Source organism: Rhyacophila brunnea, unplaced genomic scaffold (genome assembly GCF_057557595.1).
Source record: "Rhyacophila brunnea isolate RB1 unplaced genomic scaffold, BYU_Rbru_1.0 scaffold_4, whole genome shotgun sequence".
Lineage (NCBI taxonomy): Eukaryota > Metazoa > Arthropoda > Insecta > Trichoptera > Rhyacophilidae > Rhyacophila > Rhyacophila brunnea.
The window spans coordinates 47,883,945-47,898,847 of record NW_028233068.1 but is presented as its reverse complement, the minus strand read 5'-3'; the positions used below and the strand labels follow the sequence as shown (position 1 = coordinate 47,898,847).

At 32.0% G+C, this 14,903-nt stretch overlaps 1 protein-coding gene across 7 annotated transcripts in view; it reads left to right on the top strand.

Annotated features, from left to right (window-relative positions):
- The window catches only part of CRMP (Collapsin Response Mediator Protein), a 131,148-nt gene that overhangs the window by 52,994 nt on the left and 63,251 nt on the right, over positions 1-14,903 (top strand). For all 7 annotated transcript variants that reach the window (XM_085953749.1, XM_085953746.1, XM_085953751.1 and 4 more), the window contains exon 2: positions 14,729-14,823. In XM_085953749.1, coding sequence (XP_085809875.1) covers positions 14,729-14,823 — 95 coding nt within the window. The remainder of the gene's footprint in view (positions 1-14,728; positions 14,824-14,903) is intronic.

The following is a 14,903-nucleotide window of genomic DNA, read 5'->3' as shown; positions in this document are numbered from 1 at the left end:
TTTTATTTTAATTAAAACAATTTAAAAGTGGTTAATTACATACAAAAATCAAAATTTAAAAAAAATAGTAGGTATCCACTCATCGCGCAATAACATATTTTTAATGTGAATTAAACTAGGTAGGTGAAACATACAAAAATCAAAATTTAAAAAAAATAGTAGGTATCCACTCATCGCGCAATAACATATTTTTAATGTGAATTAAACTAGGTAGGTGAAAATATGCTCACGAAACAAATATGTAAGAAATGTCCAAAACGAAAGTCGTTTTTTTGTCTTCTGTTCATCTCATTTAGTTGGCCGATCCACCACGCCGAGCCACCCTTAACTTCCTGTTCCCAGGCTAGACCCCTATCTCCCACACCCCTCTCTGTGGGGGTGTCATGGTCAAGTGTCTACACTACACCAGATACAGCGTAGTCTGCCTTTATTACAGTTCTTATGCGATATGTATATAAGTAGTTGAAAGTTTTGATGGCTGTTTCGTCACTCCTCGTTAGGCTCAGTGTACTTATCATATCCGTACAGTACTATGCTTTTTACAAATATGAAGTCAATGCCGAATTTCGTTTTATGGACGTCAGTCTTGAAGATATCTTCAATGCGAAGAAGGCGAAGGCCATTTTGCTTTGAATAACATTTTTACAAGGGGTCATTTCTTCTAAACCGTGTTCGAATTTTTTTACAATTGTTCTGTTGAAATGTTCAACGAACAACTCGTCATTTGATTAAATGCTATACGAACACGTGTTTCAAGGACAACGGGCCACGAAGAAGTGTCCTACGGTCAACTGCATACGTAACCCTTCTAAGCATTCAAGTATTTGGTCTCCTGAAAACTGATATCGTAATTAACAATATCAAAAGTAATTTGATTAATTATTTCAGTACTAGAATGGTCGATCAACCTATTTCCTCCTCGATTCGGTGAATAAAAATAAGCATTTTCGTTTATACCTTTCTTGACTTTTCTTTAGTAATTACTTAGAAAACAACAAGAAGGAAATGCTTACCTAGCGTACACACTTGAATTGTAGATTCTGATACAGCACCTACGTCCTAAGACATAATTGGTCAGTCTAGTCTGGCTCGCTTTCACCCAATTACATCAGATATTTCCAATCCCATCAGTCAATAGCGTATTTAACTATTATTATTCGTATATCTTAGGTATAATTTCGTCATATTATTATAAATCATGTAGTGACAGGTGGCGTAGGCTTAATGGCATGCCTGTAGCTCTTCGGCAGTATTACGATCTGAACGTGGAATTTGTAGAAATGCCCAAATCTCGTATTGATCTGGTGTATCTCTACGCGCTGCGGATGTGTGCGTGGTGTTATTTAATATATTGACATTAAAAATGTACGGACTCCTACGCCGCGCATCCGACCGGAGTACCCGAGAGTGAATCAGTAGTGTCAAATGCCATCTTATTACCCAGTGGCGGAACGTCGCGAAATTAATAATATGCATTTCATCATAAAATCTCCATCATCGCATTTCGACAAACTGAGGTTAACTTTGGCCTGATCAAATACAGTTCTCCGCTGAAATCTTTGGAAACTACATCCCGTACATCCCGCAAAAGGCTTTCCGATGCAGTTTTTATTACAAGAACCGTATAAAATATAATATAACAAACTGTACGGTAACATACAAAATTTGAAAACATTTCATGCATACCCACTAGAAAAAAATCCATTTTAGAAAGAAATACGACAACCGACGGGACTTCAACCTGTAACCGTGTAACCGCTGGATTCGCGCCAGTGTGCTTTTCCAATTAAGCTACATACTTAATTATGACGACTTAAACTAGTAGTTTTTAGTACTTTTACATGAAAATAAAAGAAGTGGTTTATACGTTATTTCATCCGCACCATTTAATAAAAATCGGGATATCGTCAATCGATGCTAAAAAATACATTATCTTATTATCTAACCAATTGCCTACATGTATTATTTGGTATCAGTTGACAGAGTCCACGTCAGCAGTAGACTGATGAACAGAATTCCCACTCATATCTCTGGGTTGCAGTTTAAAATCCCGAGGCTAGATCAAATCAAGTAACATTTTTCTTGACTCCGTAACATGGAACCAATGCGTCGAGCATACGGCTACTATAAACGTATTATAAAAGACATTCACATTCATTTAAAATAACCTCCGCTCTAAAGAACTCACCTAGTTCCACCCAGAACTAAACTGGTAATCTACTTAATTCATTTTTATTTTTAGTAGGTATACTAACTGTCTACAATAATTTGGCAGTTGACAACGTAAAATTAATTATTAAGGGCGGACGTGCTCAGCGTGGGTCAAAATGGAGCTTTTTTCTATTTTCAAAGCATGATCCTGGACATACCTTAAACGTTGCAGAAAATCTATTTATATAATTTTGAAGCCTTATTATATTTTAAACATTTGATGACTGCATAAAGTATTTTTATTACTTAAATAGTATTCTTTTAAACCTCTCGCTCTAATGTTTTAGAATATAGTCATATTTCAAATGTGCAGTGGTGTTAAGATTTTTTACATTTATTAATTTTTAAACGCATTTATAAAGCCATCAGTATAATTTATGTCGACATTATTATAGTGAAATATTTACGATAAAAAATTATATTTATAATCTCTGTGATCCCAAATTTGGCATTGACCAAGAATTAGGCATTTTATTATTCAAAAAATGGGCAAGATTAACACATTTAAAAATAATTTAAAGATACTGATTATAAGCTATGTCTTTGACCATTCAAGTGTGATAAACATCCGATTGCTTTATAATAATTATTGACCTAAGAATAAGGTAGTGTTTTTTTGAAATACGCCATTTCTTTTGGCTTTCCCCAGTGGTTAAGCTACAACATACGGCCGTAGCCATAAATTAACAAACTATAATTGAAGTAGGGAGTGAAATGAAGTTAACGCGCGTGTTTGAACATGTACCGTTTAAAAAAAGAAGATTTTTTTTTCGGTTAGGTACCTACATGTTCAAAGTTAGAGCGAGAGGTTTAAAAGAATACTATTTTATGTAATAAAAATACTTTATGCAGTCATCAAATGTTAAAAATAAATATAAAGGATAATAAGGCTTCAAAATTATATAAATAGATTATCTACAACGTTCCAGGATCATGCTTTGAAAATAGAATAAAAGCTCCATTTTGACCTACGCTGAGCATTTACCCCCTTAATATCAAATTCTCTTCGAAATCATCATTAATCATCAACATTGTGCGACAGCAGTAGTCTCTAAGTACGAATTGAATTCAAAAATCCAAAGTTTTTACACTGCTTTAATAGATTTTATTTCATTTTTTAGAGAAAACCTCTACCCAAGACGGGTTTTTGGGGAGAACCAAATCAAGGATCGAAAAAATCGGTAAAACTTTCATTCCGTCAATAGATACTGGAATGTATTATGAATTATTTCATGGGCACCTCAAAAAAAACACAATATTTTTAACACAAAATGCAAACCTATATTTTAGCACACACGATTTATGTTAACGAATGGTGTGACTCAATTTTATCACAAAATCGCAAAAATGTGCATGCTTGATTGTGTTTAACATGTTCATCGAGCAACTATTTATTGCTTTTCCATTTTCCATGTGACTGTTTAAAAAAATATCGTTGACACAATCATGATGAAGATTTTACACTATCGTTGAATTTCATCCAGTGGCTTCTTCGTACACAACTTCATTATTTTGTAAAACATACAGTTTGTCCCAACGTACATAGATCTTTTTTGCACTCAAATAATATATTGGTACCTTTTGCTAGTAGACATCAATTACTTTTATAAGAGTTTAGTAAATTGTGCTTTAGTATAATTTTTATATCTGTTTTGTGTTCCACCCTGTGACGTTTAATTAAGTTCAATAAATCTATGACTATATTTCTGGTACCTACGTTTAATCGCAGGTTTTATATACAGCTGTTGACGTCACTTACTATAATACGTCAATGGCGAGGGGTAGAGGTAGGCTGTTAAGATTCGACATAAATAGGTTATACTAAACTTTGTCAGTCATACTTATTTTTGTGTTAATTAGGTTTTTTTTTAAATTCATTAAACTGTGCCTATACCAAAATATTATCGACAAAAATATTCTTCTATCTATAAAATATCTAAAATTATGTATGGTTTAATGGCATACTTTTTAGATATTTTATTGATAAACGAATACTTTTTGACTATTATATACTATTACTTGGATTAGGCAGAGTTTAATTGAATTTTAAAAATTAACAAACACTATTAATACATTGTAATCATATTTCAATGAAAACAAATACGTTTGACTGGCAAAGTTTAGTGTGCACTATTTATGTCGGATCTTAACAGCCTACCTCCACCCTTCGCCACTGATATAATATGTAAACCATGTCATCAAAATACTATTATTTACTGTAAAACAATGTTTTTAATTATCTTTATTTGTGTGTAGGTATATTTCGATGAACATGCGATTATTTCAAATATTCTGGACACTAACATTACGGTAAGCTGCAGTCACCTGTAATATAACAATAAGATGTTTTAAAACTTTACACACAACTAAAATTGATGACGATATATTATGTACAATATACATAATGTTATTATACATAATGTGATCTCTTGGCTACAATCCAATGTAGAACTTAACCACTTCACGAAAATGTTTCATACTATTGTATTACTAGAAATTGTTGGAAGTTGTAACACATTCGCTTAACTCTATCCAAACGGAATAAAAAATTCTACAAATCTTAGCTGTTTATTGAATAATACAATATTTTCTTATCAGATTGGTCTGTATGCACCGACGTTCATTTATCCACCAATATATTGACAGTTTATCGGAAAGACAGATATATGGACAGGTATATACCCAATCATGGCCCCCACATCCTGAAGCGGGCCCCCTGGCTAGGATCTTTGCCCCCCCCCTACCTATCGCTAAGGATAAAGGCAGTGCGACGCTTTACAGTAGCGGCAAAATTAATATATTTATTGTTTTTTTTGTATATTTTATTAACTATATCCATTTGAATTATGGAGTTATCGGGTGTCGATACGCAATTAAAAATTGCATTGTTCAACCACATACTTTTAAATAATAACATTAATGGAGGTAAATAGCGCCGTAAATATTGTACTAGTTTTACTAGCAAATTTGTGATGTGTGTTTATCTGTATTATATTATAGTGTATTATCGACTTATTTGGTCGACTTGCCACGCCGGGCCCTTCCTGAGCCCGGGCCCCAGGCTAGAGCCCTGTTAGCCCCCCCCCCCTTGTGGGGGCCATGTGCCCAATATAATTTAATATACGATTAACAGAAATGAGACTTTTCAGAAATTATAACGATAGAATTAATTTGTGTTATTATTTACATGGTAACTGTAATATTTTGTATCCATTAATTGTTATGTTAATTTATCTTTTTGAAAACTAATATTTACTGTTTTGGTAAAAAAAACTTTTTAGATTTCATTCTAAAATAAACAAAAAAACGTGCCTTAATAATGGATGACAGAGAATGTATAGGCAATATACGATAAATAAATTATAGACGGTAAAAAACCAATTAAATAAAATGTTGACCTAACTCACGTGTCTTCACTGGCGTGTCTGTTCATTTTGTAGTGTCCCCCTACAATGTCCGCTCGCGATATCCATTCGATCTGTTTGGCAGCATCTATTAGCAGAAATGTCAAATGCTCTCCATGCATCCACTACAACGCTAGGCTATTCAATATTATATTACTAATTCAACGTGCACATCTCAATGTTGTCATTGTGAGAACCGATCACTTTATAGTGTAAACATCATCCTTCGCAATATAACAACACACATGTGCGACTGAATGATTATCATGAAAAAAACTCACGAACGTATAGAAATTATATCGTCAGTTTTAATCATTAGTCAGTCAGTCAGTAAGTTCGAAAGACACTTCATTATGGTACAGTTATATAGATCGCTAAATTGAATTTAAAGTTAAAGTAACGGTGCAGTCTAAATAAGTGCATGCCAATTTGTTCACATAGGTACACATATATTAAACGTAGGTTATTTTTACGTAGCTATTCCGTTAATAAGATATGCTCTAAAAACTACGAATGTTTTAAAATTTCGCAATATAATATTCGGAAGACTGGAATATTATTGAATTTTACTTTGGATCGTCGGAAAGGTTATACTCGAAAGAGATTGAAATGCTATACGTACTAAATTGAGTAATTCTTTTTTTTTACCATGTCCGATCATTATAAAATTATATGGGCCTCCCCTAGGGATTGCAATACCGGTATTTCGGTATTTTCTATTGAATATCGGTATTTATTAAATAATTGAAAAAACAAAAGTATCTTCCAATATATATATATCTTTAAAATATTAATAATAAAATATTAATTTAGAGATCACTAAGGACGATGAAGGGCCACGGAGGTAAACCAGACGTTTTGCGTAACCCGACCAAAAATACAGCCCTGTTATGCCTTTTATGTTAATTAATACATTTTTTTCCACTTTCAATACCTAATATAATTATCAGTATTGTCTGATTTTTAAAACCGGTATTTCGGTATCAAGAAATACTGAAATACCGGTATTGTAATTCCTAGCCTCCACTGGGTGGAAATTTGTCTTAACAGATTTTTATTTTACGAGAAATAAAAGTTAGCCACTTGCTCAACCTATTACGTCCATACTGTGACTCCAAACACGAATTGAAAAACAATATGTGTATTTACCAGACCCAGGGTTCGAATCTGGGTCCCACGAGATTATAAACCGAGGCGTAAACCGCTCAGCCATCGTGGGTGGGAGTAATACGGACTTGATTTGTATGAACATTGTGGAACATATTTTTTAGTGTGGATGAACTACAAACAATAAAAAAAATACTTGGCAGCATTGAATGCAGTGTGTATGTGTGTGAATGAAAAAATAAAAACGGTCGGACATACGCTATTGAAATCTTGCTTTGGTCACGTATGTACTAATTGTGATATTATGTGATTGGTCATCTAAATATTGATCGTTTATTATCCTCCTATATGTGTGTGGCACAAGACGTTCTTTTATAATATTCACGACAGCGAAAAATAACATCATGTCGACAAAAAATACGACCGAACGCGCGTCACATCGTTATGAAAGTCGTCTTTTCCTCAAGAAGCGACAATGATTCGCGATCCTAAACGCTAAACATTGAAACATGTAACACTTGAATTCTATCGCTGGAAGAACAATAGTAATATTGTTTACTGTCAGCATTTTTTTCAATAGCATATTAGATGGGGAGTGGAATATGATAGGGGTTAAAATCTCGCAAGTTAATCTGAAGCACGTTCCTGACACCCTTTATTGATTAACTTTTGCGGCAGGGGTAATCGAGCAACTAAACGGCGCTACCGCCAAAATTAAATACAGCGAATCATTGTTTGAATCAATAAAGCACGTTGCTTAAAAAAACTTTGCAAGACCACATATTTCGTCAGAATCATCCACTTTCTCTTTTATACAAGGAAAATATAATATTTACAATCGAGAGAAAAATCTAAACAGATCGCCCACGCCACGGACGGGTCTGGTCACATTAAGTTTACACAGTAAAGCTTGCCAAAAATAATATATTCAGCATAACGTTACAATAATCTATGATTTAATTAAATCGTGTTTTAAAATCGTTACTCTCATATTATTATTAACCATCCAACAATGTGTTGCATATACGATTTTGCATAAAAATAGTTATGTACCTACATATTATGTTATTCTCATTAAAGTATCATATTATATTTTAGAGCCAATTCACCTTTTGAGTCTATTCATAAGAGTAACCATAAATTTCATAATCAAAAAGACGAAATTCCATAGATACCAAACGGTTATAAGATTTTAAATTGCGTTTTCCCAAATTTGTTATTTTTTATATATGACACGCTGGCACTCAGTCTCATGTAGTACAGTTTTGTAGATTCTTAATTTGAAAGTAATGTTTCCTACTTTCGAATAAGAACTTCTTGTCCACGTGTTAAAACTGTGAACTATCAATCCCTTCCAGTGCAGTTAATCGCTTTAGGTAATTTGAAGCTTTTTAGAATAAAAATATGTCTAAAATGATCAGGAGTTATATTATAATTATTATTAGTAAACTTTTGTTTTATTGTGAAGAAGAAAAGGAATCGCTTCTAAAAGGAGAGCCGTTATTTAGATACGTTATTTAAATACGCCTATAGCACGCGTTACCGCCATGACAGGTACGTCACTAAGAAGACGTCTTCTACATGCGACTACAGCGACTTCCCGTTATCGCCGATTTCCTGTTGTCGGACAATATACTGTATATTTTTTTACCAAGTAAAACCACCCCAATTGTAGCGTGACTAAGACATACATCACTGGTATATTTATTGAGCTAAAAAAATATGTTTCCCTATATTATAAATATTTGATTTGAACAAATGAATAACAAACAGTATTCCCGTTTGTATGTAAGACTTCTCAATCCCATCGTAAGTCAATTTTTCAACGTCTTGGTCATTTACCATAATCTCCCAAGGGTGGTAAGTTCGCGAACTTTTTCCATTTATTTTGTCTCTATATTACGCCAAGTGACTGGTCTCTCGTGTAGAGGCTTTTTTTCTACAACCCAAATGCCAAATTAATAACATGTGCATTTAATCGGTACTATAGTTCTACTAAATAATGACTATGTACCTAACACAATACGAAGCTTCTAATTTAATTCATTTTAGTAATCATTTACATGTTAACATGTTTCAATTAATATAAACATATATATGTAAAATCATAAAAAAGAAAAATAAATATGTTTCGAAGTCAAAGATGAAAATTAATTTTAATTTAAAAAAAAACGTATACCTAAATTATGTGTCTGTAGAAGGCTTATACTATAGATACAAGAAGTAGAAAGCTTTTCTTTTATTAGTAATCACAAACAATTCAAAATATTTAGTTTACGTATTGAAAATATCCGTTTGGATGACAACGATTTTTTTTTAGATTTATTAATAACCATGTCCTTGGTTTTTCATACAAGGTGGTTGTTAGTAATTTTGAACAATCACAAACACCCAGGCTTTGAGAAAATCACATAAATATTGTGTCCTCACTGGGATCGAACCCAGAACTCTCGGGTGGAAGGCCAGCGCGTTACGCACTGCACCATGAGAGCTGCCTTGACACCGATATTGGATGTAGTTACGCAATAAGTACAATATTAAAAAAATGTCATCAAACATTTTTAATTCTTTGTTATTTTTAATACTAGGCTAATAATATGATAATATAATATTCATAGAGCAGAGATTTACTAGTCATAGATAGATGGTAGGCTTGTTAATAATTTAAAACTCCTAATATTTGAAAGTTGAGAAACAACCTATGTTAAATTTCGTCACTGTTCTGGCAGATGACACTAATTCGAAAAAAATACATATTGAGTTAGTTATACCAAAATGTTCCTTATTTCAAACTTTACCGTCTGGAAACCTTCTTAATAAATAAGCAGTCTTTATTTTAAAGTCATCCTTTTTACAATTACTTAATAAACTCACATGGTAGACCATTTCAAACATTTTAACAACTTCAAAGTCAAATTACTCAAAACTAGTATTCTCCAGTTAGTCTGTTCTGCCAGAACCGAGACGATTTATTTTAATATTTTTATTCAATGCATTTTTTTTTCCGATGACAAATATAATAATAATTATTGTGTTACGTATTGTTTTTATTGTTTCAGAATCATAATAGATTCTCTATGGTTCACACGTCCCCGCAGTATATATTATTATGAGTAGGTTACTTTCTTTCACCTTTGAGTTCGATCGAAAATCTCTCACCGTCTCATCCCCACAAAACTTTTATGTAGGATGCGCAATTATTATAGTATACGGAGCCGTTCATTCCGATTCGTGTTGTGCAGGTATCACCGCTATTGATTCCCATCACGTAGGCTTACTTATCTGTCTGTGTGTAAGCTCTTTTTAAATAGCATAGCACCATCATTATCCTCTTTAAAAGGCCATCTCTAAATATGGTATTCGATACTCATCATTACTCATTTTATTATAACTTCTAGTTTAACTAGTTAGTAGGTATCATCGGTTTTGTACGGTCAAGTGAAATTAAAAGTGGAAACAGAGAGAAGATGAGAGATCGATCAATGAGTACGTGAGAACGCGTTTTCGAAAGCGAATTGTACTGTTTTTTATAGAATCGGCATTTGATTCGCATAAATATATGTATTTTATAAAACCGATACCAGTTAAGATACGTACCGTTACTAATTTTAAAAATGATAATTTAATTACGTACATATATGTATAACTAGAGTTTCAGATAAATTAATGCTTATTATAATACTATAGATATAGTATACGGCATTGGCGAAGACTCCATACTAGACAATTATTTGAAGCCTACCTTCTTAAGAAAAATATTTTTAATTGTATATTGACTTATTTATATAATCACTTGATTATATATTCTATAAAATAATTTATTTTGCCAACAAGAGATGCCGTATGTGTAGGAATGTATTACACTGAACAATCTGCAAAGGTTTTAAAAAATATACCGTAGCGCGCCATCTGTCTTGTCGTAAATACTAAGGTAAGCTCCGATCGCAGAGCCTAAAACTAAATAATTAATAATTAGATAATTTAAAAAAAATCTATGGTGTTTAATCGAGTATTAATAAATATAGACTGTTTTTTAAAATAAAAAGATCTTTTATGTCATGATTTTTGTTGTGTATAAATGTTTTGAAAACATACGTAATTTAAACTGATCGCTTAATTTTATGTCGTCAGTGAATTTTTGAAGTTTCATTAAATTAGTGTGTCATTGTCATTAGTGTGTACCTGTTCATTAGTAGTAATATCGTAGTATCTTCTTATTTCTCGTAAGTATACCTGACAAGTGTGTTCTTTTTATCAGATTTCCACAGCCTACCTCTTTCCAAAAGTCACCCTTCGCCACTGGATACAGAGTCCAGTGTTGCCAACCGTACTATAATTAATTATAGTATTTGTACTATAATTTTGGTCAGTCTACTATGTACGACATAAATAGGTATAGTACGCCAAAAATACTATAATTTTGAATATCGGGAAAAGGTTCTTTTCTTAAAGATTTAATTTCTATTTTTTTTAAATATACCAAAACTACTATAATTTCGGTAATTCCGTATCATAAATTGGTGCGAAGTACTATAATTTCGGAATAGAAAAAAATTAGCCGGGGTAAAAAAGTTATTTGAGAGGTAAATAAAGTCCTTGAAACGAAACAGATTTTATCAGATTCGCCGGTAAAAAAAATTTGACCGAAAGAGTTAAAAAAATATGACTCAAATTCCTCATTACTTTTTTTATAATAAACTAAAAACCTATTTTCAACCGAAGACAATGTGTATCTACTATATTTTTTGACAAAATACTATAATTTTTGGAACTGCGTACTATAATTTTGTGAAAAAAGATAACAATACTGATACACACTGCAAAGGACTGTCAACTTTCTGGGTTTTCTAGTTCAATGTTTCTTAACCTTTTTACACCCGCGGATCACAAAAGAATCAAAAAATGTTTTGCGGACCATCAACATTAGAATAAAATAATAAATATTTATATTTACACTATTTTTGGAACAACTGTCGAAATATAATACAACCCCACTTCAAATGTTGGGGTTCTAGGTAACTATTTTTGAACTGTAGAATTTTTTTTGCGGCACACCCAAAAATCTTCGCGGACCACCGGTTAACTATGTTATAGATTGCACTGCATTTTAATTCGCTGTCCCGTATACCGGTTAGATTATTCTCTGGATTCTATAATCAATACCTACATATTATACATACCTATATTAAAAGGCTCGGCGAGTGGACAACTGCTGGACAAATGCCGTCATACAATGGTACCCAAGGGGCACTAAACGCCCATACGGACGTCCGAAAACCCGCTGGATAGACTCGTAACATTCAGTGGATGTATGTGGCAGCAAAGCTCTAGGACTGAGATAAGTGGAGGGAACATGGAGAGGTCTTCATCCAGCAGTGGATGGACCCCGGCTGATGATCATAGTAAAAAGCACGATTTAGCTATTTAAATGTTTTTTACTCTATCATGATGACACTACCTAAATTTAAACATCCAACTAAAAAAATATTTTTTAATATCTAGAATCATAAAACTACTTTGTATGAGAAAATTACAAATCTAATTAAAATTCTGAGATTTACATACATAAATATTATTAAACAGATTTCTCTACAGTCTACCCGTTTTCAGCTCCAACTCCAATGTTGACATGTCTAATTTATTTTCCAATTCACGTATTGTGTCGAGTACTTACTTAAGTACATGATTTTTTTTTAAGATAACCACTCTCTTCATATTCTATGCTCTATATGTCAAAGCATATTCCAGCATCAAATGAACCTTATTTTATTTACAAACAGATATCATCCCTTTTTCTGGCTGAACTATCGGTTACATTTTGAAACTATGTTATTCAAACGGACGTCATAGTTTATTGTACCGAAAAGAAAATATTCTCTTGGGAATAACCCACTTTTACAACTATTAATCTCTGAAAGAAACATAAACTAACATGCCTACATGTATAATATGAAATATGAACACGACATGACGTGGGGTGGGTTACCATGTTACGTAACTTAACTCCTTAACTACATCGACTTCATACATACATTTTTTCAACAATATCAGCAATCAGCGGTTCGTATATCTATGGCCAAACTAATTAATAATACTATTCGTCATACATTGTATATCGTGTTATAAGAGGAAATCTAAGTTTTTAAAATTGTATCAGTTATCACAAATGTGTGTAGTTTTGGTCTTTTTATGTGCCAATATATTTCGATCAATCAGCGAAAGTCTCTGCTACTCGAAATCATAATAATAATTATGTCGTATTTAAGAACATCACAATATACTTTCCTAATTTGGAACTGAACGTGAATTCATTTCACTGCGCATTCATGACCTTCCACTCTTAATCATTTTACCCCAGCATAATTTAAATACTCTAGTACGCAGCAGCGTTGCTAACTTACCGTTTTTATTACCAGATCTACCATTTGAAGCGCCTAGTTTCAAAAGCCCCTAAAACGATTTTAGGTAGTTCTGAGAAAAATGAGAAAATACGATTTAAGGTAGTTTTGAAAAAAATGAGAAAAAATCATATCTATTAAATCTGCAAACTTTATGTATTTATTTTTTAAATCGTTACATTCTAATGAGTATTTTGGCTTTCTATTTTAGGGGTATTTGAAAAGCACACCCAACCATTTTAGCGGATTTTTAAATTTACAACGGTTTTTGGTATTTTTTAAAGTTCAATCTTTGGCCATCATATAGATAACAAAAATATCCATCTAAATACATATCTAACTCAAAATTTTTCAAAAACCGTTTTAGGGGCTTTTGAAACTAGGCGCTTCATTTATCGACAGGCGTCTAACTTTCAAAAAATGCATCTAGCTTATGGCGTTTTTAATATCGTTTTTCGATGCCTACTACAGTTTAATTGTGATGAAAATAAGCTAGACATTTAGTTTATTTAATCGTATATTTAATGAAGGTAGGTCAGCACACGAAAAATAAAACAACGCAATGAAACAATAAGAGCATTTATGGCGTTATAGTGGTATAATGGTACTTTTTAGATATTATAATTTTATTTAATGTGTGCTTAGATATGTAGTATCGGATTAACGATTATCGGGGTATTACCTAAATAATACTTGTCGTAGGTTATTTTTTGTCAATTTTGAAACTAGTTTCTGAAAAAATGCGTTGTGATTTTTTCACTATTTTTCGATAGCCAAAAAAGGGTAAGTATTGAAATTTTGTTTTTCATAAAATCTAGCGTTTTTTCCTGCCAAATAGCTTATTTTCCTACCCCGTCTGGCATGTTTTTTTATATAACACTACAATGGGATATGCAGCCCAATGACAATAGTGTAGTGAAACAGTATTGCAGTAATACAAGTGAAACAATCACATAAAGTATTTTTTTTATTAATAACGAATAATTCACATGATTTAAGAATGTAATATTCTTCATAGAATTTACGTAATTTGAAAACACCTCAGATATATACAATTATCAGAAAACCGGTTAGTGATTAAGGTGAATCCTCTACCTACAAGAGGCACCTAGCGGAAATATACGAAGCTTGCAATTTTAGACATTTTTTGATAATTTACAATTTAAACTGTATTAATTATTAATAAATATGTATCCGAAAATATTAAAAACATTTATTTTTATTTTAAGTCAAAGATAAACTTACAATTTACAAAAAAATGTTATAAAATGTAAATTTGTTAAAGGATCCCATCTTATTATTATCTACATATTATTTTATGATCACGTTTATTATTCAAATTTAGTTTTCTATATTGTACCTAAAAGATTTTTGACTAATTCATAGTTTTAATATAATTTTTTATTATTTACTTTAAAAAACATCGATTTTTATAAAAAATTTAAAATATCTAACTTGACATCCTTTTTATTTATATCAAAAAAATCTTATTTAGGTGTGGTCCCAATATTGAATCTCGCTTATTATATGATCAATTTTGTTGTGGCTAGAAACATATTCAAATGTAATTGTAGGTATACCTGATGGTTGTTTTTCTTATCATTTCAGAGCTCCCAGAACAGGCTGCTCATCAAGAATGGAAAAGTGGTCAATGATGATGGTATGGAAGATGCTGACGTATACATTGAAGATGGCATGATCAAGTAAGTAATATCTCCAATGTATTAAAACATAGCGATACTTGTATGTACGTAGATAATAAAGCTATTTAATGGTGTTTACT